Source organism: Scleropages formosus, chromosome 25 (assembly GCF_900964775.1).
Source record: "Scleropages formosus chromosome 25, fSclFor1.1, whole genome shotgun sequence".
NCBI classification, from domain to species: Eukaryota; Metazoa; Chordata; class Actinopteri; order Osteoglossiformes; family Osteoglossidae; genus Scleropages; species Scleropages formosus.
Window position 1 is genome coordinate 12,233,503 of NC_041830.1, and position 22,836 is coordinate 12,256,338.

The following is a 22,836-nucleotide window of genomic DNA, read 5'->3' on the forward strand; positions in this document are numbered from 1 at the left end:
TTGACCATTCAGGAAAGAGTGATCTGTCTGAAGTGAGGAGCTTCTTACCGAAGCTCAGTTTTTAATGAGGACCTAGGGGGCATCCTGTTGGTAAATGGGGCTGGGTAAAAGTCTTCTAGCTCCCTCTGTACTTGTGGAAACTGGTGAAATGGGCTTGGTCTTTTGCTTTACTGTCATTCCCTGGGGAGAACAAATAATGAATTCCATTCTGTGGACCCAGGAGAGGATCTGCTGCCGGGCATCTATACCAGAGCTGCCCGTTTTTGTAGCCTGAGTTTCTCACACTCAGGCCGCTCCCTGCTTTGCTGCGTCTGAGAAAGCATAGCTTCTGCTGGTATATAAACTTCAAACGCACACAAGCGGTTTAGGCTGATGAAAGAGAGGGCCATGTCTCACAGGTTTACTGGCATATTTACCCTATGTGCTTGGAACGGGAACGGACGTGCCCCTCCCTGGATTTTCCTTTTATTCTTTTCAAAAGGGGGCTTTGTGTCAGGAGCCCTGGCATTTTCTGTGGGGTACAGTGAGTTATCTTGCTCTGTCTATCTGTTGCTGTGACATCTCCAGAAAGCTGTAAGGGTTTGTGAGACATCGTCCTGCTGGTTTGCTGACTGGAAGCAGGTGAAGGTTTGTCTTTAAACAAAAAGGATTGTGTCCAGTTTGTTGAAGGGAGCGAGTCCTATAAATCGACACCCCCCTTCCACAGCAGTGTGGAAGGCTACAGCACTGGCAGACAGTGCTTGTTTTAATCTTCTGACCCCTGAGTGCTGAGCACTGAAAGGGGCAACAGAAGGCCGAGTGTCCTGCCTGTTCTCTGGCTGTCTTTGGGTTCCGTGACCTTTGCTCCTCCCCAATTTTAAAGAGACAGGATGTAGGGGGCACAGCTGTGCCCTTTGACTCAGCATGTCACCTCCCCTGTCCCTTCAGACACTGACAGTCCTTTCCATATCATTTGAATCAATGTTCTGTGCACAATGATACTTCCTGCATGCCTGGAACTTTGTCTTGGCCTTTTCTTCTCTGTTAATTTCATGCTGGGATGTAGCCCTGGAAAATGGGTCCAATTAAAGTGCGGAATTTTATCATCCAGGCCTCTCATGTATTAAAATTGTAGTACCTTCATTTCTTGTGGGTGTGAATAATTGCTTCCTTTCCTCTGCAATCCATCGCACTGATCACTGTTGTTGCTGCTAAGCAACCGACAACTCTGCAGAGGAAGAAGCTGCGACAGGAGATGCCAGTTTTATTCTCAGCAACACCATCTACCAGATTGTCACAAAATGAAGGAAAGGCTTTGGAGCTCTTTAATCTTCTCTGTGCTCAAATAGCAACCCAGACTAAAACCCACTCAAACATGAGTACAACATGCAGATTCCACACAGAGTGGGCAGGATCTGAGCCCATGTCCAAACCCTCAGCCCAGGGACAGTGAGGCACCTGCATTACCTGCTGTGGTACCATGCTGTTACAAATATCTATAAATGTAAATATGAACTACATATTTAAGCTAAATTGTGTGATAGTGACACTGTGTTCTAAATATGAATTAATAGTCATTGTTTAATAATATATTAATTAACTCAAGAATGTATATAAACCAGAGAGACTTTAGAGATGTTCTAAGATTTAATGAATGTTAAGGTGAAATGTCATGGACTTTACCAGGACAGAGATGCGTCCTTACCTTAGGGTGTGTTAAAGTGCCGGCAATGGGGTTTCTGTTTTTCAACCCCCCCCCCCCCCGGAGCGGCGAGCCGAAAAAGTAGGATTGCATTTGGATCTCTGCTTTGTCACAGAACTTCCCACTGCTAAGGGGATGGGAGAAAACAGACATGTGGGACTGAAGTCCTCTAGGCATTCAAACTGACTGAGATGGTAACTGATTTACACCTTAGAACAACACATGAGTTTTTTTTTTTTTCTGTGGGAAATCTACGGGTGGGGGTTGGGCAGGCATACAGATGTGCTTCTGGCTTTTGGTGAGGCCTGCCTGCTTGTGTTGTGGGACCCTCTACTTCAGATCGATGCCTCTCTACAGCTGCTTCTCTTCTCTCACTCTCCTACGAGCTAAGGGGTTCATGCTGTGGAGCTGCTGACCTGACTTGTCCAAATTCTGATTCAGCCTGAGAAGTGGTGGGACAAATATGGGTCAAGCTCTCTGGGCCAGACTATCTTTTGCAAACATCTTTAGATTCCTTCATTCCTTCCTAGCTGATAGGTGGTGGGGTGTTTTTCTGCAGTCATGGTGATGTAACAGCCCCATGTTTGCATTAAAAAAAAACACACCATGCTTAAAAGTATATTTCCCTGCTGCACCTGATAAGCATAATGTTTTAATTTTTAATGTTTTAATCTGTTTAATGTCACGTTAAACATTTCAATGTAATAAAGTGGAGTCTCTCACCACCACCGTAGCTTTTTTTTGCTGCATCTGGAGACTTTGTTGGGGGATTAGTGCCTTTATCATCTGAAAGCCTACTAAAATGTTTTTTTTCCCCCATTTTATTTATGCTCTTTTCCTTCTATATCTTAAAACAAATGCAGTGTTGTCGTCATTTTGTATTATGGTTACACACAGGGATAACTTTTTTCATTTTGTTTTATAACCATCAAAATAAAATTGAATATCTATGGTGTGGAGAGGCTGATTTTGTAGAAAGAGAGGTTCCCCCTCCCAACATTGCAGCATATTTAGTGCTTGATTCGTGGTGCCATTCAGCAGTGTTTGGTACATGTAGTCAGCTTCACTGTGCACTTAAGGGTTTTGAGATGAAAGGTCCCTGCACTGTAAACTGTGACGGAGCATGTGCGCCTGTGCGTCTGTTTGTATTTCACCCTGCCCTTTTGAGCTGTACTGCAGCCCATGTGACAATGCAGTCAGACAGGCAGCCTGAAACTGCTTCCTCACCTGGATTCCCCAACTTGCAAGACTCCAGGAGGGCAGTATGAATTTCTCCTGGTAAGTGCAGCAGGTCACATAGTGGAGCTGCTGCTCTTGGATTCAAAGGTTGTAAGTTCAAATCCCACTTGCTGCCGGTATGTCTTTGAGCAACATACTGCTCCGAATTGCTCTAGTAAAAATTACCCAGCTGTATAAATGGGTAAATCATTGTACTTTGCTTTGGAGAAAAGCTTCAGTGAAATTAATAAATTTTAAGTGGATTCTTTTACCACCCCACAGCTTTCTTGGTACATTTGGGGGGGGGGGTGTCTTTAGTACTTTGTCACCTGAAAGCCTACTAAAATGTGTAGTTTTTCCAATTTATTAGATTTGTGGCTTTCCTGTTGCTTTGGTTTAATTGTCACTAAAAGCTTTTTAGATTTTTTTTTTTTTAAAACGTTTTGCCTTATTCATTTTGATTATCATGAAATGCTGCTGTTTACATGCTGGTTAATTTTTACCTGAAAGTGACTGTGGCATAAACTTAGATCTGATTTTTAGATTATAGTGTGTGTCCCATAGAGAAATTCATGTTGTGTATCCTGAGTTCATTGAAAACGTAACCTAGTGGTAGCATAAAGTACAGTTGTTCAAATATTTGAATTGTGCTTCCTGCTGGTGAATTTAGCCTGCTTGTGCTGATTCTGCTCCCTGATCTCTTGTTTGTTGTCATTTGGGAGCTCTCGACAGGTGCCAGCCAGTTCACGGAGTGCAGAAAAGATTACTGAATGTGGGCGCACTGCTACAGTGTTTTAAATTAAAATTTGAGTTTTTGTGTATCTTTGGTGTTTAGATTAATATTAGTACTGATATAAACTGTGGAGGTTATTTTTATGCGTTTTTAAGTCATTGGTCTATAGCTCACTCCCAGTATGTTAATGTCATTTGTCTTGCAAAACTTCACATTAATGATCTTGGTACTTCAGTTTTAATAGTTCAATATACATTACTTGACACTTCAATTTGTGCTACCTGCACAGGTTTCTTAGCTGTTCTGTAGCAAAAACCTACACTGAAATTTGCTTGTTAAGAAATGTTAATCTTTGAAATTCAGTGTGAGATCAGCCTATGAACCTGGATCCCATTCGTTACAAGCGGTCACTCTCCCTCCCCTCCAGCAAGTTGTGGTGGTGTTCACATGCTGGCTGGAGGCCTAGTCTTGTTTTTCCGGAGTCTGGTTTCTATCTGAGGACACAGTTCTTCGTCAGCCCGCCGAGCATTTTTCCACTGTCAGGTACCGGATTGAGTTTCCTTCCCTCTAGTAACGGGCTGGCTCAGTCCCAATATTCTGGGCCTCTGGAAAAAAAAAAGTGCTGCAAGAGCCTCTTACATTACTGCCAGCCTGCTTTTTGTTGTTGTTGTTTTTCCATGCAACAAGCCCTGTTAGATTCACCCCATGCTTCTGACCTATTTTTCCCAACACAGTGAATCATAGCGTGCGTCCCGCTGGTGTGCTAAGCTACTTTTACGAATTTCTGCACATTTGTACTTTAAATTGTTTTTATGACTTTAGCAGCGAGGGTCTGTGAGCTCATAACTTGCTTGTCCTCCCAGCTGTCAAAACACACAAACCTTTTCCATTCCTGGGATACATTGATGCAATTATTAGGGTGTGTGTTTCTCCACCCTCTCCACTAGAATTACCTATTGTGGTTCCTATCTGTTTGAAGATGTGTATTGATGAGTGCATCTCTCCCTAAGCCTTCCCTGTTAGAAATAACTGCTGTGATTCCCAGCAGTTCTAGAATCTTAATTTGAAGTGTTTGAACAGCAGAATGCCTGGCCTGGAGTACCGTCACACTAAGATGCACACACCACAATGTGCATTTCTCTGACCTTGTACATATGATGTAAAAATCAGGAAGCCCATGAAGAGCTGGACCGCTAACCGCAAAGTCAGTTTAAAAAAGCAATATTGTGGTAGTGGCTTTAAACAGGGTACATAATGTGTATAGTTTTAGTTCAAAGTAATGTAAAAACACCATAAATCAGTTTGTGTTTCTCAAGTATTTCTTGAGGATTACTGGTTTCCAGCTTAATGGAATCCATTTTTTGCTGGAATGTTCTTCATTTTGATGTTGCTGACCATCACATCAGGTTGATGGCTTAAATTTAAACTCATAAAATTTGACTGTGCTCATAGAATCCTTCAGCACTACTGTATCTTTTTGTGCATCTCTTCTCTCTTTTGACTGCATTTGCTTTCAGAAGAGAACCATGTATTCCTTTGTTGTTCATTTGTCCCTTGGTTTTTTTTGCTTTGCTCAGAGCAAAGCTGTGCGAACAGGCATATTTAAATAAGTTTCCAGCATCTGAAACATATCATCAGTCTTAGTCCAGGCTGAGATTGCGGTGTGACATCATCTTGTTTGCTCAGGAGGAGGCCATCGCCACCATAGGCATCCCCTGCTGGTCAGTTAACGTTGTCAGGGACCCGAGATGTGGAGGACCAACTTTCTGGCGTGCTTCAAAAGGGCACGTCTTTTGTGTGGAGGCCTTTGGATTGGGTTTGCATGTCACGTAGCAGCAGGGATGCGATGGCTTCTTTCTGTGTGCTAATGCTTAATATTTAATGCTCCACTGGAAATTTAGTAACTGCTAAGACTTATTCTGTTAGTTGGGTGCGAGAATGAGCTTGCCCCCCTGCCCTACTCATTTGCCATTAACTCAGCTTCTCTATGGTAGTAATGCAATAGCTGACTTCCCCTTTCACTGCTTTCTTTTTATGCTGACATTGTATATTTGTGACTTTCCAGAAAGTCATGTTCAGACTAATTTGTGCTGCTTGTCCCAAAGCACATGTTTCTCGTTTCTGTTTGCCGCTTGTCATTGTAACTGAAGTTTGTGTGTGTATTGACACCTTGAGGGGATATTTCTGGAATGTGGCTGGAGTAATGGAAGAACTGTGTATATTTGTGGGCAGCTCTATGAATTGTTCTTTGATGTTTTATTGACCCATTGCTGGCTGTTTTCCCAACACCCCCTCCTTGTCCCACACTCATGCAGGCTCCTGGAGACAGACAGCAAGTCCCTGAAGTCCGTAAACGGTTCTCGCCGCAACAGCGGCTCCTCCCTTGTGTCCAGCTCCTCGGCTTCTTCCAACCTGTCCCATTTGGAGGAGGACTCATGGATCCTGTGGGGGCGTATTGTCAACGAGTGGGAGGAGGTGCGCAAGAAAAAGGAGAAGCAGCTCAAGGTGATTGTGCGCCTGCCTCTCTTGGCCATCCTTGGCTTAAAAGTTGCCAAAAACAGGACCATTATATCACATCTCTCAATAATTTCAGTTTAACAAACAAGTCCTGCAATTCTATGAAGGTTCTGCATGTTTTACTATCAGGTTTATTGATACAACTTCTTTACACTAGGAAGCAACATGACTTTTTCTCTTAAATCTCTTGCAGACTCAATGGCAATTCAATTATTAATTCATACCTACTACAGTCAAAGTACGATCATGCATATGCAGTTAAGAGTAAATCGTGAGCGCTGGAACATGACTAAAAACAAATGAGGAAACCTTGTTAAAATCCTTTAGGAGGTTTAGCAATTGGTCATTAATTGATTAGCACTGTTGTCTAACAGCCATCTCAGTGAGTGAGCTGTGCTTTCTGTTACAGCCATTGAATGTGACATGAAGTTTTTCTCTAATACAATTAGAGTAGCTAAGCGGCTACCTTAGTTTCAGTATAAGAATAGATTAATTTCTGGTGGATCAGATTTCAATGTCGGAACTGATTTCCACATTATCCAAAGAAAAGCCTCATGTACATTTGAAAAACACAAACCAAAATTGCAAATCATCACCATCTTAACGGTTATACTGCTTCATCGTTTATTTCCCAAGAAGATTTTTGACTCCTAAGCCTGAAATTTCGTGAGAGAAATACAAAGGGTTATCGATGTCTTTCTGCAATGTTGGTGGACTTGATTTTGGACCTAAAATGCAGGTTTAACCTGTTTAGTGTATTTACTGATGACCACTTGGCTTAGTAAACTAGTGGTTCCACATGCTGGTCAAGAAAACATGCTGCTTCTTACATTAGATTTGTAAACCAAGTTACTTGCCAGCGATGATTTGCCAGTTTATAAAGTTGTCTAATTTTTCATACATCAATTCAGGGTAAGTACCTTGCTCAAAGGCACTACAGCAGGAGCAGGGATTTGAACCTAGGTCCTTCAAGGCAAGCTCTAACTCCTCCTCTACACCCTGCCCCATGATGCATTTATATAACAGCCAGTCTTTCGGAGATATTCAAATTTAAAAGAATGGCTACATCGCATCCCCTTCCAGGGCTGGTTGCCTCATCAGGTATTATAAAAATGTCTTTTTGCAGGAGTAAGGGAATGTGATGGTAATTTCTAAGTGTTTTACTCTGTGTGAGCACAATACTTAAGAGCTGTACTGAGATACCAAATTAAGGCAGAGGCTGTCCAGTTCTCAGTTGCATGTTAACATTTTGCAGCAGAAGAGTGTGGGGGTCTTGTGGTGTATTCCAGCCTGTGTGTGAGTGAATGAGGGAATTTATACATGTGTCTAATGTCAGTTTGTGCAGCATAGAATCCACACTCCTTTAGTAGCACTGCTTTCTGCCACAATAATTGTGTTCCTAGAACACTGGTGAGAGAGGCTCAATGTCTTTCCACCAGTTTGGTGCAAATGCAGCCAGAGAACATTAACATCTGCAGCTAGCATCGCTGGGCAAAAAATAGCAGCATGGAAATGCATTTAACAAAGATGCATGACATGGTGGATGGCTGTAGTGTGCAAAATGATAGGAGGGGAGTGACTGGCTTATTTGTGTGCTCAGATAAAGTGGATGCAAGAGGACAGCTGAAGTAATATAATTTCAAACTAAGAACAAAAGGATGTCGCTCATCATTTTTTAAATTGCTTATTAATTTAGGTGTTGCTTTTCTGTAAAACAAATTACTGTTGGTTCTGTGGAAAGCTGCTTAGTTATTTACTCATTTACACAACTGGCTAGTTTTTGCTGTATCATTTTATGGTAAGTTCTGTGTTTAAGGGTGCTATACAGGGAGGTGGGGTTTGAACCTGGTTATCTCAATTATAAGTCAGTGGCTCACAGCAATAAACTATCAACTGCCCTCAGTAATCTCAAATCAAAATACATAATAGGTTTTAACGGTTCACATCTTAACACCCTTGCAGTGTATGAACAAGTACATGTTTGAGTGTACATCGGTGGATTCCTGGTGTTTAAAAAAAAAAAAGAAAAAAAAAAAAAATTTGATTCAGTTTTAGCTGTAAGAAAGCAATATAATTCCTATTTCTCTGTTGTCTGGTGTGTTGTTTAATTGCTATAATGTGACATTTTCTCTTTAGGAGCTGGTCAGGAGAGGGATTCCTCATCACTTCCGGGCAATAGTCTGGCAGCTGCTGTGCAATGCTCAAAACATGCCCATCAAGGACCAGTACTCGGAGCTGCTGAAGATGACATCCCCTTGCGAGAAGCTGATTCGCAGGGATATTGCCCGTACGTACCCTGAGCATGAGTTCTTCAAGGAGAAGGATAGTCTGGGACAGGAGGTGCTCTTCAATGTGATGAAGGTGAGCTTCTGGCATTGGTGTTTACCAAGTCTGAGAGTCAAAAACAGTATTACATTTTAAGCTTGTGTGGTTAATAGCATGTATTTCATTTTAACAAACCTTTTAAATCACAGTCCATAGTAGTATGAGATCTGTAGTGATTCAGGACCAAAAACATTTAAATAATGAGTTTACCAGATGAAACTAATGTTAAGCCCTGAATGAAAAAACATTGCTCCTTCTAGCCATTGTATTTAATTTTACTGTTAGTTTTTGAATGTAAGTATCTAAGGCAGACAAAGTTGGTTGAAATATAACATCAGCTTTTTGACTCAACAGGAAAACGAGACTGGAGTTCCTTGTCTCATTGCACTCACTAACCTGGCATTAAATATTAATTTTAATTTTTTTATGCTGTTTTGGTTGTTGCATTTTCCTATTCTTTGCATGTGTTAGAATGAAGTCCACATTGTTTCTCAGTGTTTCTGAGACATATCGGCACAAGCGCAGTACAGCAAGCTGAAATAGTCTTGTGCTAATGGCAGCTCATTGGTTGAATGCCTCTGAGGATTACTGTGCGCTCCAAGGCCACTCCCTCAGCCTACTTGGTAGTGCAAAGAGAGTATATTGTACCTATGATAGCCAGCACAACAGGAAGTCACTTAACTGTGCCCATTGAGTATGCTCACTGCATCACTTTGTTTCCCTCCCTCTGCCTGTCACAAATTTTATTTGCCCAAATGGTGTGTTTCTCTGTGTAATCAATAATAGTGGCCAACTGCACCAAAACACCATGTGTAAGTCATTGTCCTCCCAGCTAGCTCTGTTCTTATGCCATCTCTTCCTGTCATTTCAGGCTTACTCGCTGGTGGATCGAGAGGTGGGCTACTGCCAGGGTAGTGCCTTCATCGTGGGACTGCTGCTCATGCAGGTGAAGAGTCTCCTTCCTTAGTCTGCCTTGTTGTTTTATTTGTTTAGTGCGGGTTGCTTGCTATGGGGCGGCTGGTGGCGTTGTGGTTGGAGCAGCTGCCTTTGGGTCTGAAGGTTGCCTGTTTGATCCCCACCTCCAGCTATGGTGCCCTTAAGCAAGGTGCTTGCCCTGCAGTTGCCACAGTACCTTTGCCCAGCTGCGTGCCTGGGACCCTAGTTGTGGCCCTGCAATGGACTGGTGTCCTGTCCAGAGTGTGCTCTGTCCATCCCCTTCAGCCTTGCACCCAATGTCTCCAGGATAGGCTTCAGCCCGCTGCGACCCCGCTCAGGATAAGCGGTTGTTGAAATTAGTTGGTTGGGTTGCTGGTTGGGTTCCTTCTCTGTATTTGGGATACACAGCAAACATGTGTTTGTTCCTTCAGATGCCTGAAGAAGAGGCCTTCTGTGTCTTTGTGAAGCTGATGCAAGATTACAGACTTCGGGAACTTTTCAAGCCCAGCATGGCAGAGCTGGGTCTCTGTATGTACCAGTTTGAGAGCATGATACAGGTAAGGTTGAAGCACACAGCAGGTGCCTGGACTTCTGACTATTTTCCCAGTGCCAGCTTCATACCATGTGTCCCCTGTAGAAGGCACCACTGAGTTATCTGCCTGCATTTTACATTTATTCATTTAGCAGATGCTTTTTTCCAAAGCGAGTTCCAGCGAACTCTATGTAGTGTTACCAGCCCCTACCTTTATTCACCAAGGTGACTTACAATGCTAGTACTGTACACTACTTTCATCCATACACCAGTGGAACACACTCTGTCACTCACATGCTATGGATGGACCTGAACAGCATGTCTTTGGACTCTGGGAGGAAACCCACGCAGACATGGGGAGAACATGCAAACATGCACACAAACTAGGCGGGAATCAAACTGACATCCTCTTGCAACACCCAGGTGCTGTTAAACAGCAGGACTATTCACTGTGCCACTGTGCTACCCAAAGGTTTAGGTTGTGTTACAGGTACTTGTTCTGCAAGATGTACGAATTATTCCCATTGTGTCCTGTGGCAAAACATTGCTGGAAAGGGGGACTGAGGGTTTTCTTTGGAGCCGAGGGTTGCAAAGAGTGAAGTCTTCATGGGTAATAATATAGGATATCTCCTTCCTTGTCTCCATGGTTCCTTCCCCAGGAGCAGCTTCCGGAGCTCCACATGCACTTCCAGGCTCAAAGTTTCCACACCTCAATGTATGCCTCCTCTTGGTTCCTCACAATCTTCCTTACCTCCTTTCCTCTTCCCATCGCCACCCGGATCTTTGACATATTCATGTGTGAGGTGAGATACCTCAACATTGTGCCGCTCAAATTCCCTGCAGAGTGAAAAATACTTAATTTGTTGCATACCTGACACTTTTTTTTTTTTTTTTTTTTTTCTCTTTTCTTTTCCAAAGTTACTTTTAGTGTTTAGGAGGTTTAGATAGCTTGGTATTTTCTAGTGAGGCAATTCAGAGGTGGTAGCTTGTCAAGGATACTTAACAGCAGTAGCAAGGAATGGGTGGTGATTGAACCAGCAACCTTCACATTATAAATCAGCTCTTCTATCAGCTCAGTATCAGCTCTTCTACTGGCTTCAAGAATAATATAACTAATGATTGATTCAAACAGCTTTTTGTCCTCTTAAATGTACTGTACTTTAACAGTTTTACATAACTTTTACCTTCAATTATAGCTTAACAAAAATTATTTTGGCAACCCAGTATGAATGCAGTGTAAAAGCACCACCTGATGTTGGAACCATGGTACTGCAGTATAAGTGAGACTCTGACCAATCCTGTCGTTACTAGGGCCTGGAAATTGTGTTCAGAGTAGGGCTGGCGATTCTCCAGATGAACCAGGCTGAACTCATGCAGCTTGACATGGAAGGGATGCTGCAGGTAAAATTGGCTTATGTGTTCGGTGAACTGAGGGGTCAAAGTTGAAATGACTTAATTAGCAGTTCTGTGTATCCTTGTAGTGAATACTCTCCACCTTCTCGATGTAGCATTTCCAGAAGGTCATACCGCATCAACTGGACAGTGGCCCTGACAAGGTCATCCAGACTGCGTACCAGGTCAAGTACAATGCAAAGAAAATGAAGAAGTAAGTGGATCTCCCATATTAGTTTGGCATACTGCTGAATGGATAAATTATCAGGGTTTTATTTAAAGTTTGATTGTCTGGTTTTTTTGGTGATGCTGAAACAATGTTGGAAACTTCATGGGACAGAGTGGAATTTGCTCATCTGAGTTAGTTTTGTAACAGATATGAGACCCAGGAGCACTTTGCCATCATGAAAAACTATTTAATAATGATGATGTGACACTGAACACACTTGTGTGCTTGGTTGCATGTATTCAGGTTAGAAAAGGAGTACACTACAATCAAAACCAAGGAGATGGAAGAGCAGGTAGAGATCAAGGTGAGTCTAGATATTTTGTACATATGAATACATGTGACCTACCAAAGTTATCTTGGCCTCCTGAGACAAAACCATTTTTGTTCACTCTGGAGCACATGCTTGTACATTTACCTCCAAATCTATACATGGTATAGTGCTAAGGACTAATGTACCTTCCAAAGGACATTCTATAATTTTCAAAAGATGTCACGTTTATCATGGGCAACTTTGTAGAAGACCTAGAATTTTCTTTTTCTCAGTAGGATATTTTGAAATAAACTGCATAATTGTTTTTCACACAATGCATTTCCAAAGGTTTACATAACTGTAAATTTAGCCCACTAAAGAGTGCTTAGTGTGTGACTGAAATAACTGTTCTGCAGAGGCTGCGCACAGAGAACAGACTTCTGAAGCAGAGGATTGACACTCTGGAGAAAGTGAGTGCTGCTGGAAATGGGGTCGAGCACAGATGGCATCAGTGCCATTGGGGGCTCCACCCATGTAACACAGAGCTCCATTTTCGTTAGCTAGTTTGTCTGTGTGAGCGTGCCTTTCCTTCACCATTGGTCTACTAATATGCCTATGCGTAAGTGATTAACCATGACACCTGAGCATGCATTGGCTGGTAGAGTACTTTGGAGAGTAGAAATCTAACATGGTAGTCTCTATTCCAAGTTACAGCAGGCCAAGGTATTCAGTTAGTTGCAGAACAGGTAAGTAAAATGGATACAAGGCCTGTTGCAGCAGTTGAGTCTCAAATGAGTGGAAGATCTGTGCAGGCTGATGGCTCTTTGAGACAGATATGGAAGCACTGAGAAATATGGGTTGAGCCTGTAGAAATGGGCAGCATGCGGGTCACAGGTTTCATTGCTTTATGACTGGGACTCTACGTGGTATAGAGGATAAGGGTGTGTAAAGAAAGCCACTTCCCCCGACTGCACTGTGCACCTGGCTAATTCCACCCTATCGTAAGACAGGGTCGCACAACAAGTCAGCTGGAAGCAGGATGTCAATCCAAACTGGGAAAGATGGTACTTTAACTAGTATTGGAGCTCACCTACTGCTCAACAGTCCAGACTCATTTTGACAGTTCTGCCTTGTCCTCTGCTTGGCTTCAGCCCGCTCTCTCTGTGTCTCTCTGTGACTGATTCACTCTGCTTTGCACAGCTTATGTTCACCATTTCATCCACATCCTGAGCTTTTCCTATTCCACAGCCTTGGTTAGCTAGTTCCTGTGAGATTAGATCAGTTGTTGAAATTTGGCTTTGTAATTCTTTTTTACCAAAACGAGTGGAAAAGGAAAATGACCTTGTGTGTGTGTGTGCGCTGTGAAAATCAATATTGTCACTTTTTGTTTTAAATTTTTTCTATGTTTTTTCTCTATTGTGCTTCTATGTATTTCTTTCCTTCTTTTATAGGAAAGTGCTTCCTTGGCAGATAGATTGATCCAGGTATTTCTTCACCTGCTCCTTATGCCTAGAAATCTTGCTTAAATGTCTCTTAATACTCCTTTACCTCTCAAATTTGCATGCATTGCCTATAATTTGCATAATTTGTGCTGAAGAGGCTAAGGTTGCAGTGGAATAAAACAGAATGACATAATCCGCCTTAACGTTCAGGAACGATAAACTGCTGTCTCTGGAGGCCTCAACTTGAGAGAAATTGCATGAACAGCTGAATAACCGCATGCCATCCATAACTGAGACTCACCACATGCAGAGCTAAGCCAGATGAAACATGGAAAAAAAAACTCCTGTAGACCCATTATGGGCCCAATAACCCAGTACTACTCCCTCCTCCTTGCACTACCCCTCGCCTTCTCCCAAGTCCAGCTCGGCCCTTTAGTTGGCATGCAGATAACCACATGATGCCCTTCCCATCCGCTGCACTCGCGTCCCTGCGTCCTCAACCCGGTAACTATGTCCCAAGGGGCAAGTGACACGAGCCCAGGAAGCAGAGGAGAACTACCTGATAAAGCGGGAGCTTGCCACGGTCAGGCAACAGAGTGAGGAGGCCAGTGCCCAGCTGGAGCAGGCCCAAGGCACCATCCGAGACCTCCAGCAACACCAGCAGTTGCAAGGGGTAAGGAGCCAGGCCCCTCCCTACCTCGACCCCCCAGCCCATAGGGGAATGACCAGCGGAAGATTAGCTGTGCACTTGGAGGGTGCCTTCAAGTTGACCAGAACTTTCCAGGAACAGCTGCAGGGGCCACTCGTAGGAAGCCCTCCTGGGGATCCCCTTCCATGGTCTCGCCCAGCTGCTTTCTCTGTGTATTGACTGTCTGCGTATGTCAACAAAGTGTTTTACTTAAATTTGAGTTTGCGTGCGCATTGTGTGCCTCTCATCACAGAAATGGTCTCTTGCTGGAGGCACAATGCTTTAGGTAGTTGTATTGTGTCAGAGATGAATGTGTGCAATTCATGAAATAAATACATTTTCACAGAACCCAATGGAAATGTAAATGTGTCTTCCAGCACTTGTTCCTACGTTTGTCCTTTAGCTCCACCACATTTTCTGCCCAACCCCATTCACAGCCTTCCGTCAGACTGCCAGCAGTGTTATAGTTAGTTACCTTATAAACTCAACTGCCAACCTCAGTCTGTCTATTAATCCTGAGTCACGTTTACCAAAATCATTATCAGTAAAAAATAGCCTAAAGGAGATGGCCCTCGATTTGTTCGCAGGTTAGATTCTATAAAAATCCTAGTTAAAGCTGTAATAAATGTAATACCGTTTTGTTTTTGTTGAGTTCAGATGACATTAAAATCAATTGATGCATATAAAAACAAATATAATTATTAAATCAATAACTAATAAACAGAAAAAGGTAACGTTTTTTGAATAACTTGGATATAACAAATGCTGCTGTTGAGTGTTTGTTTTGGGCCCCACCTCCTTCACCATGGGTGGAATTTGGCTGGAACTGCTTCACACGACCGATACTTCAGAGCACGTATTCATTTGTCTTACAGCCAAAGGAGCTGTTTAACTATTAATGGGCTTTTTCAGTGTGCATACATGAAGTGGTGGCGTGTCGTCTGGTTTGTGTACCATGACATTTTGCATAATGTGTGTTCATAGTCCTCACAATGCCCTCACAATTAAAAATTTATGATGCTGCTCAGGGAAAGGTGGCAGGTTCCTTGTTTTTACTTGTCCTTTTCAAGCACCCTACACGTGTTGAAGCCGGGTTCTGCAGCTGTGGGATGTGACAGAGAGGGTGAGCGGTTCGGGGGGTGGGTTGGAACAATAGACGAGCGAGCCGGAAGCCAAGGAGTAGCAGGGGGTGCTGTCTGATGTGTGAATGAGTATCGTTTGTGTCTCCTTTGTAGCCCAAGGTGATCCCACGGTACACCGAGGAGTTCATCCTGCAGCTGGAGCGTGAGCTTGTGCAAGTCCGGCTGAAGGAGGCCGAGTCTCAGAGCGCTCTTAAGGAGATGCAGGACAAGATCCTAGACATGGAAAAGGTGTGGATTGTGACAATTTAACTGTACTCTAGAATCATGTCTGCATCCAAATCTCTTCTTTTGTTAATGTAATGCACTCCTTGTATTTTTCTCTGAGATGTATGTCCTCTTGCCCACTGAAGGCCATAGTGGATGATCCTGTAAAGTGTCTATTGTGAATATTGGAACTGTTCCAAGGCTGATATGGCTGCCACTAACTCTGTGCATGTGTGTGCGTGTTTCAGAGGAACACGGCCCTTCCGGATGAGAACAACGTGGCGCGCCTACAGGAGGAGCTGATTGGAGTGAAGTTGCGGGAAGCAGAGGCTGTGATGGGTTTGAAGGAGCTCCGGCAGCAGGTGCGAGACCTGGAGGAGCACTGGCAGGTGAGCCCTTTGGGGGAAGGCATGGAGCAGGGCCTATCTCAGGTAAACGCAGCTTCTCTTGGACACATCCAATTTCATTTATTTTGTGTGCCCTTTGCCGATACAGAAAATGACAAGTTCAAGATTAATTTGGCGGGGCAGAGAAAATGTGTGCTGTGTGTACTCTCAGAACTATTAGTCTAAGATTTTTTTTTTGGTACGCATTCAACAGAAGCACCTTGCACGAACAACAGTCCGCTGGAAGGAGAGCCCCAGGAAGAACACAGTATGTGAGCTGCAGGACGAGTTGATGAGTGTGCGGCTACGTGAAGCTGAGGCCCAAGCTGAGCTCCGGGAAATGCGCCAGAGGATGCTGGAGCTGGAAACGCAGGTCAGTACCCCATCCCTATCAGTTTGGCATTTTCCTGGGCCTGCATAACCGAGAGTCTTTCAGGTGTTTTCCAAGATGCTCTATGCTCACTGACCATTAGTATAAAATGGTCAGAGCTGACCAGCAGAGTGCGTTGTAGATCTTTGAAAATCTTAGTCTTGTTCCAAGCCATGTATTTTAGGTGTTCTACACTGATGCAAATCTAGACTTGGAGCTCAACTGTGATGTTTGTTTAGTAGCTTTTTTAATCCCATGTAACAAGTGTTGCATAATAATATAACTTTGAGCAGTACTAGTATCTTTTGAAAAAAATATGGTGACGCAAGCATTTTTTTCTGATTGCATGTGGATATGCGAGTGACAGATGCTTCCAAGCTGTGGGAGCAGTCATAGGATGTGTAACACCTTTGTTGTCCTCCGCCTCCTGCATTCGTTCTCTCCTGGCGTTTGTGTACAGAACCAGATCCAGAGCAACCAGCTGCGTCGGGCGGAGCAGGAGAACCGCAACTTGCAGGAGCGACTGCAGCTGCTTATGGCACAGAACAAAGGCCTACAGGTGCAGTTGCAGGAGATCAAGCGCAAGCAGGCCGAGATAGAGTGCAAGGTAGGGTATTCCCTACGGAGGAGTTCATCTGTCCTCATGAAACTGATGAATGACAGATCTGACGATGAGATTGAATTTTTGATGACAGGTTTTAAAAACCGGCTTGACCAACGGAAGAGGAAAACATTCAGAGAATGAGGTGAACAGCAAATTAGGGAAGCAGGGAAATATTCATCTGGCTTAATAAAGGGGATTATTATTTAGATTCTTTCTGGTTCCATTTAGTCGGCTTTTCTGATACAAGAGCTGGCCTGGTGAATTACCTCTACCGGACGATGGCTATCTTTGTCCCGGTCGGCTGGTTCACTGAGGGACTTGCCCAAAAAACACCCCGAATCTTCCCATGTGATTCATCACAGATTTTCATGGAATGGGCAACGTCCAATGAGTGCAATGACCAACACTCTCTTGGGAAAGCAGTGGCCACCCACATGGTAGCACCCTTGGGATGGGCTGTTTTCAAAAGCCCAATTTCTTCATCGCTACAAGAGACCCGGCGGTCCGGCATAAAAAGGAACCAGCTTCTTCTCCTTTCTGTGGTACAGAAGATAACATCTCCAGGCGATCCAGCTTGCACTGCACAACCATTTGGCGCACTCTCTAGCGAGGGCTGTGTCACTTTAGCACTCTCCTGCAGATGCAATTTCACAAGACATACCCGTTGAGGCTCTTATTGTATTGCGTTTGCGTTATGTGGAGTCCTACATCTTTTGTACTTCAGAAGGTCCCGTCAGTGGTTTGAAACAGTTATTTGACATGTGACGCATTTGATTTCATGGAGTAGTAAAGCATTTTTTTCTTCCTGAGCCAAAACTGTATGTGGAGGTGTAATGTTAATGATTTATACATAGGTCTGCTTTTCTCAAATGTGATTCATGAAGCTAAATCTTTAGATTTGCGCTGTTGCTACTTCGGTTTTGCGATTTCCCCCCCCTTTTCCACAGATGCATCAAAAGGGCCATAAATTTCCCCTGTAATTGTTTTTGATAAAGTATAAATTGGCAGCAGTAAACTGCTTGTCTTTGTTGACATTTCAGATTTATTATTATAACTGCTTTCTGTGGAGACATCAGCCTAGGGGAGTGTGGAATGGATCCTGCTATGGCTGGTAATACAAGGCCCGAAATGACCCTCTTAATCAGATGCCTTCCTGATGTGACGTTCACTCATACATGCACAGACTATGGGCCATTTAAAGTCAGCAATCCATCTGCTGTGCTACTTTGCCACCGTGCCACCTGCAAGCAGCATACACTGAAGAAGTCAGTTTGGAACAAGTGCATACCTGTGGCAGCGTACTGTAAATTTGCTGTATTCCTTTCTCATCTATTGGTCGACAGTAGTGTGAGCATGTTGCTGTTGTGTGAGATTCCCTCTCAGCGGTACATGTGCCTGACAGACAGTTCTGCTCTGCTTTTCAGAACAAGGAGGAGGTGATGGCAGTGCGACTACGTGAGGCTGATAACATGGCGGCCATGGCGGAACTGCAGCAACACATCGCCGAGCTGGAGATCCAGGTACCTCACCGAGCTTTTTAACTGTGTGTTCCCTTCTGCTCTTGCCCCGTGCCCTGATTCACGATTCTTGATCTCCAGCGGCGGTGCAGTGTGTCTAGATGCCGGTTAACAGGGGAAGTTTCTTCCAGCAGGAGCTAGATTACCAGTTATATGTGTACTAGTGCTGTGCGATTCAGCACGTAAAAGTTTTGACTCTTTGAATTATGCCTGTGAATCTTTTCTTGTTTATTTAACAACATCATATTGAGTTTACTGAGAGACTGAATGTGTTCAAACATGTGTCATTACTGTTGGTTATGAGGTCAGTGCCACTCAGTGGTTAATGTCACAAAATACGCAATTGCAAGTTTTCTTTCCCATGAAAAATGTAGACTGTGGATTGGGGGTGGTTTGATAACTCTTTGGTTTTAAATTAACTGATTTGTCAAAAATCTGATACTTAGTTGTTTGTTAATACAAATCAATTCTCGTGAAATAAATTGATTACACACACGCTGTGTGTGTGTGTGTGTGTGTGTGTGTAAAGAAAGCTGTTGATTAGAACATCCTCCATTTGACGCACTTTGGAAGACGTTTGGGCGGAGCTCTACGTTTTTTCCAGAATGTGAGAAATTCAGTCTTAGTTTCATGGAGTATGATGTAGTTCTGTCTAGTTTAGGTCTGTCTCTGTCTGCTCCATCAGAAAGTATTCTTCAGAACATCCTGTTGAACACAGATACCATTACTGCGAGGTGGGGTGTTTGCCTGCATTACTTGCATTAGTGGAGGAAATTGGATGAGTTGGTGCCATGTGACAGACAAAGGTGTTCGCTTTGGGTGTGAAAAAGAAACACTAGTGATTCTCGGAACAGATGACTGTGCTGATGCCTGTTCTTTCATAATCGCTTCACTTAGTGGACTCCGGAGAGTTAAAGGCACGCTATTTAAGGTAGTGCTGTCACACCTTTTATCTTATGGGTGTTGCAGAAACTTTGTCACAGAGACAGAAAATCAGTCAAGACTGCTAAATAGTTTGGTTCAGAGCTCAGATGAAATGGGCATTTCCAGGTCTTTGATCCTCCCAAACCAAGTGGAGAGATACTGGGTAATAGGAACTGCTTGTGATGTACAGACGTGTAGCTCTCTGACTAATGTAATGTGAGGTGACGTATCTCAGCAAGCTGCCTTATCAACATTCTGGAGGTTGGTGGGATTTAAAAAGGGAAAAAAAAAAAGGAAAGTGACTTTTTACATTTTATTCAGTGAAGTTTTTTTTACTGCATGAAATATGAGGGACATTATGTTTCTTTTTCCCAACTATTTTTTTCATCTAATATTCAAAACGATTGATTAAAAGGATGATGGTGTATTTGGTCAACAGTGCAAGATGGTGTATATTAGCAGTATTTCTTACAAACCCACAGTACAGGTGTCGGAAAAAGCAACTTTGGCCCCTTAATGATGTGGAATGTAGTTGCATCATTATCTCAATCGCTGCTTTAAAAACATTTTGTCCACAAATAAAATAATCAGCCAAGTTTCCATGCTAATATTGTCTAACTCGGGGAAACTACGCAAGGGTACGAATAGGATAAATAAGAATGCAGAACAAAGTATAAATGGTAGCACGGCGAGTAGCGCTGCTGTCTCACAGCACCTGGGTAGTGAGAGAGGACGTGGGTTTGATCCCCACTCAGTCTATGGGAAGTTTGCGTCTTCTCCCCGTGTCTGCGTGGGTTTCCTCCCATAGTCCAAAGATATGCTGTTGAGAAAGTGAGTCAAATATAGTATTGGTATTTCAACGTAATGATCACAAATGCAATAAATTATTCTGCAGCACAGAAAGAAAATCCTTTCAGAATATTTACTAAAACACTTAAAGAAAAGTTGAAAATAAGTGTTAAAAGAATTTTTTTTTATAACTATTCTTGTTAATTATCATTTTTCTAACTGTTTAAAAACAAGTGTAATGCGTGTCAGGTCTGCTCAGATTAAAAGACATGATGGTCCTTTTGGCTTCCGGGTCGAAGAACGTTTTAAAAGTGCCTGCTTTAGGATTGGCTGAGGCCAGCATGCTGATAGGCAGCCTGGTGGCGCCAACTCCACCTCCTGCTGAGGCCTGCGGTGAAACCCTGTGGGCTCTTGCCCGCCACCCAGCAGCGTAGGCTGGTGAGCTTGTGAGCTGGTTTGCGGCTTGCTTGGTCGCAATGCGGGAGGCTGTGGTCTGGAGGCCTGGCTCGTCACAGTGAAGTGTCTGGCTGCAGTAAGGGCACGAAGGTCGGGGGCCGTTACAAATCCTTTTCACCTTGATGAATCAGAGGGCACGCTCAGTCAGTGGCTGCCGCAATGATAGTTATTACTAATATGGCTGATCTGGAACTTATTCACGTAATACAAAATCTGTACTAGGTTATCACAGAGCTCAGTGTTATAATAAATGGTATTTAGAGATTTGTTTCAGTACCAAGAATACTTACGAAAACTCGAAAATGAACCAACCACTAAAAATGCAATGATTGCAAGTAATTATTAGCCAGAGCAGCTGGCGGGTATCTGTGTCGAATGGCATAAATAGAAGCGCTGAGAACAAGCTGTCGCTAATAGCATCAGTTGCAGCAAACTTCTCCACAGCATTGTGAAAGGAAATTGGCGACCTCAAGTTTTCTGCCTCACGCTGTCACGGCAACGTCGGCACAGCACCGACATTTGCGTGCCGATCAGCCCGACGCTGCACACAGGCAGTGCTTATAATAGTGTCGCTGCTGTAGCCAAGGCAGCACTTGGCTCTTTCACTGACGTTACATTTTGGTTTGCGGCGAGTTAAGGGTGTTAAACTTAAAAGCCTCCCATCTAGACCTGAATGCTTCACTTTGCCTTGTCTTAATGGAGAACGCTGCACGTACAGGGGCGAGAGCATCAAGACTTTTCTCTTCCCCCTCCTCTCACTCTGGCACGTAGGAAAGAAGGCCTTGTGTGAGTCAGCTGCAAGCGCAGTTGGAGGACACTTTGACCGCATGTTTCGCACTGCGCCTGGAAGGGGCACCAGGAGTTTCATTTTCAGAGGAAATCTCTACCTCGGAGACCGCAGATTGTGATTGGTACAGTCGCAGAGCCCTGCTTTGCATAGTCTTCCCAGGCAGCTTGAGGAGCTGGGAGGGGCCGCCTGGCTCCTGTGAGCTGGTCCTCCTGGTGCCGTTTCATCACATGCTTTGCCTGGTCATAGTCCCAGCAGATCCAAAGTGTTAATGGGATGTGCTCCTTTGGTTTTCCAGAAGTTTCTTTGACTTCTGAAAAATTCTTTATTTGGAATTCTTATCAAAGTTTTGCTGAAGATAGATTGGCAAGTGGTTGAATGTTTTTTTGTTTTTACCTGGCAGGCTGTGGCATGCCGTTAAGAAAGCGGCCCTGTGTGTGTGTGTGTGTGTGTGTGTGTGTGTGTGTGTGTGTGTGTGTGTGTGTGTGAGAGAGAGACCCATGCAATTCTCCCCATTTCTTCACTCCAGACTAAGTAACCACTTCCTACTCCAGTGTGTGGCGGGCAGCGAGAAGCAAAGACTGATTTATGTTGGCATTTCACTTCTTATATCTTCCTTATAAATGTGCTACAAAGATTAACGGAGACAGTCTTTGCAAATGGAAAGTGTTGTCACTAGTGGTAGCAAACACAGTAGAAGTAGCTGACACCGGCCTTCACTGTGGCTGCTGTGACACTCGGGCGAGTTCTGCAAATCATGCTCGCAACAAAGCAAAGGCGTTATGGCTCAAGAGCGGTAGAGTCGGCCAGAAGCAGCGTTTCATTTGATGAGCCTTCAGAGTAACTGGGGGAACGCCGAAGATCAATCAGCATGCAGTCCGGGACACCAGATGCATACTTTTGTTTTGTTTCCTTGGTAATTAGATTTACGATACCGAGCACATGCTTGTTTCATTGTGGTCAGTGTTGCTTACTTTGAAAGGAGGTTTAGGAGCGTTCCTCTCTGACAGATGAAATACCCAACGTATTTCTACTTTATTTTGCTAAGGAAATCTGTTAAGGTCACACTTCCTGTTGCTGCTCTTAATTTGTACAAGAGTGGATGTTTTCAGCTGTGTATGCAGTGGGGTCACCTTCATCCAATGGGACTGCCTCACATTGGTGATTACTGAATTATTTTTTTTTTATTATTGTGTTTAGCTGACAAGAACATGGGGAAAAGATGCAAACTCCACACAGACTGAGTTAGATTTGAACTCAAGTCCAATCCCACATTCTGGGGGCTGTGAGGCACCAAAACGCTATCTGCTAGGCCATCGTTTACACCAATTGATTTTTGGTGTATAATGCAAACAAGCAATGCGAGTAGGGAGACATGTCAAACGCTGTAGTTTTCAGAAGTAATGACAGATGGGAGTTGGCCTCTTGGGAGCTTTGAAAAGACTGCCTGATGCAATCATTAATGAAGCTACATTTTATCATACTAGGCTCATGCATGAATACTTAAGTAACAACAAAAGCCACAATGAAAGAGAATCACAGCAAATTCTGCTGTCTTATCATGAAAAGGCTACCTTTTTAAAAAAAAAATTAATTTGAGTAGTAATCATTTCTGGTCTCACTCCCCACAACCACTGAAGCTACTCATCTGTGCGAGCACTGTGCAGCTAGTGGGAACTTAAAATGTGCGCAGGCCTGCGCCACACTAACGGCC

General features: G+C 43.5%; 1 protein-coding gene across 4 annotated transcripts in view; it reads left to right on the forward strand.

Moving 5' to 3' along the window:
- The window catches only part of evi5a (ecotropic viral integration site 5a), a 54,697-nt gene that overhangs the window by 22,076 nt on the left and 9,785 nt on the right, over positions 1-22,836 (forward strand). For 3 of the 4 annotated variants that reach the window (XM_018731269.2, XM_018731273.2, XM_018731270.2), the window contains exons 3-18: positions 5,948-6,137; positions 8,286-8,510; positions 9,346-9,420; positions 9,842-9,967; positions 10,602-10,745; positions 11,254-11,343; positions 11,451-11,548; positions 11,807-11,867; positions 12,230-12,283; positions 13,265-13,297; positions 13,776-13,928; positions 15,179-15,313; positions 15,538-15,678; positions 15,890-16,048; positions 16,506-16,652; positions 18,074-18,169. In XM_018731269.2, the coding sequence (XP_018586785.1) occupies positions 5,948-6,137; positions 8,286-8,510; positions 9,346-9,420; positions 9,842-9,967; positions 10,602-10,745; positions 11,254-11,343; positions 11,451-11,548; positions 11,807-11,867; positions 12,230-12,283; positions 13,265-13,297; positions 13,776-13,928; positions 15,179-15,313; positions 15,538-15,678; positions 15,890-16,048; positions 16,506-16,652; positions 18,074-18,169 (1,927 nt within the window). The remainder of the gene's footprint in view (positions 1-5,947; positions 6,138-8,285; positions 8,511-9,345; positions 9,421-9,841; positions 9,968-10,601; positions 10,746-11,253; positions 11,344-11,450; positions 11,549-11,806; positions 11,868-12,229; positions 12,284-13,264; positions 13,298-13,775; positions 13,929-15,178; positions 15,314-15,537; positions 15,679-15,889; positions 16,049-16,505; positions 16,653-18,073; positions 18,170-22,836) is intronic. The other variant, XM_018731272.2, reaches the window with a different exon arrangement.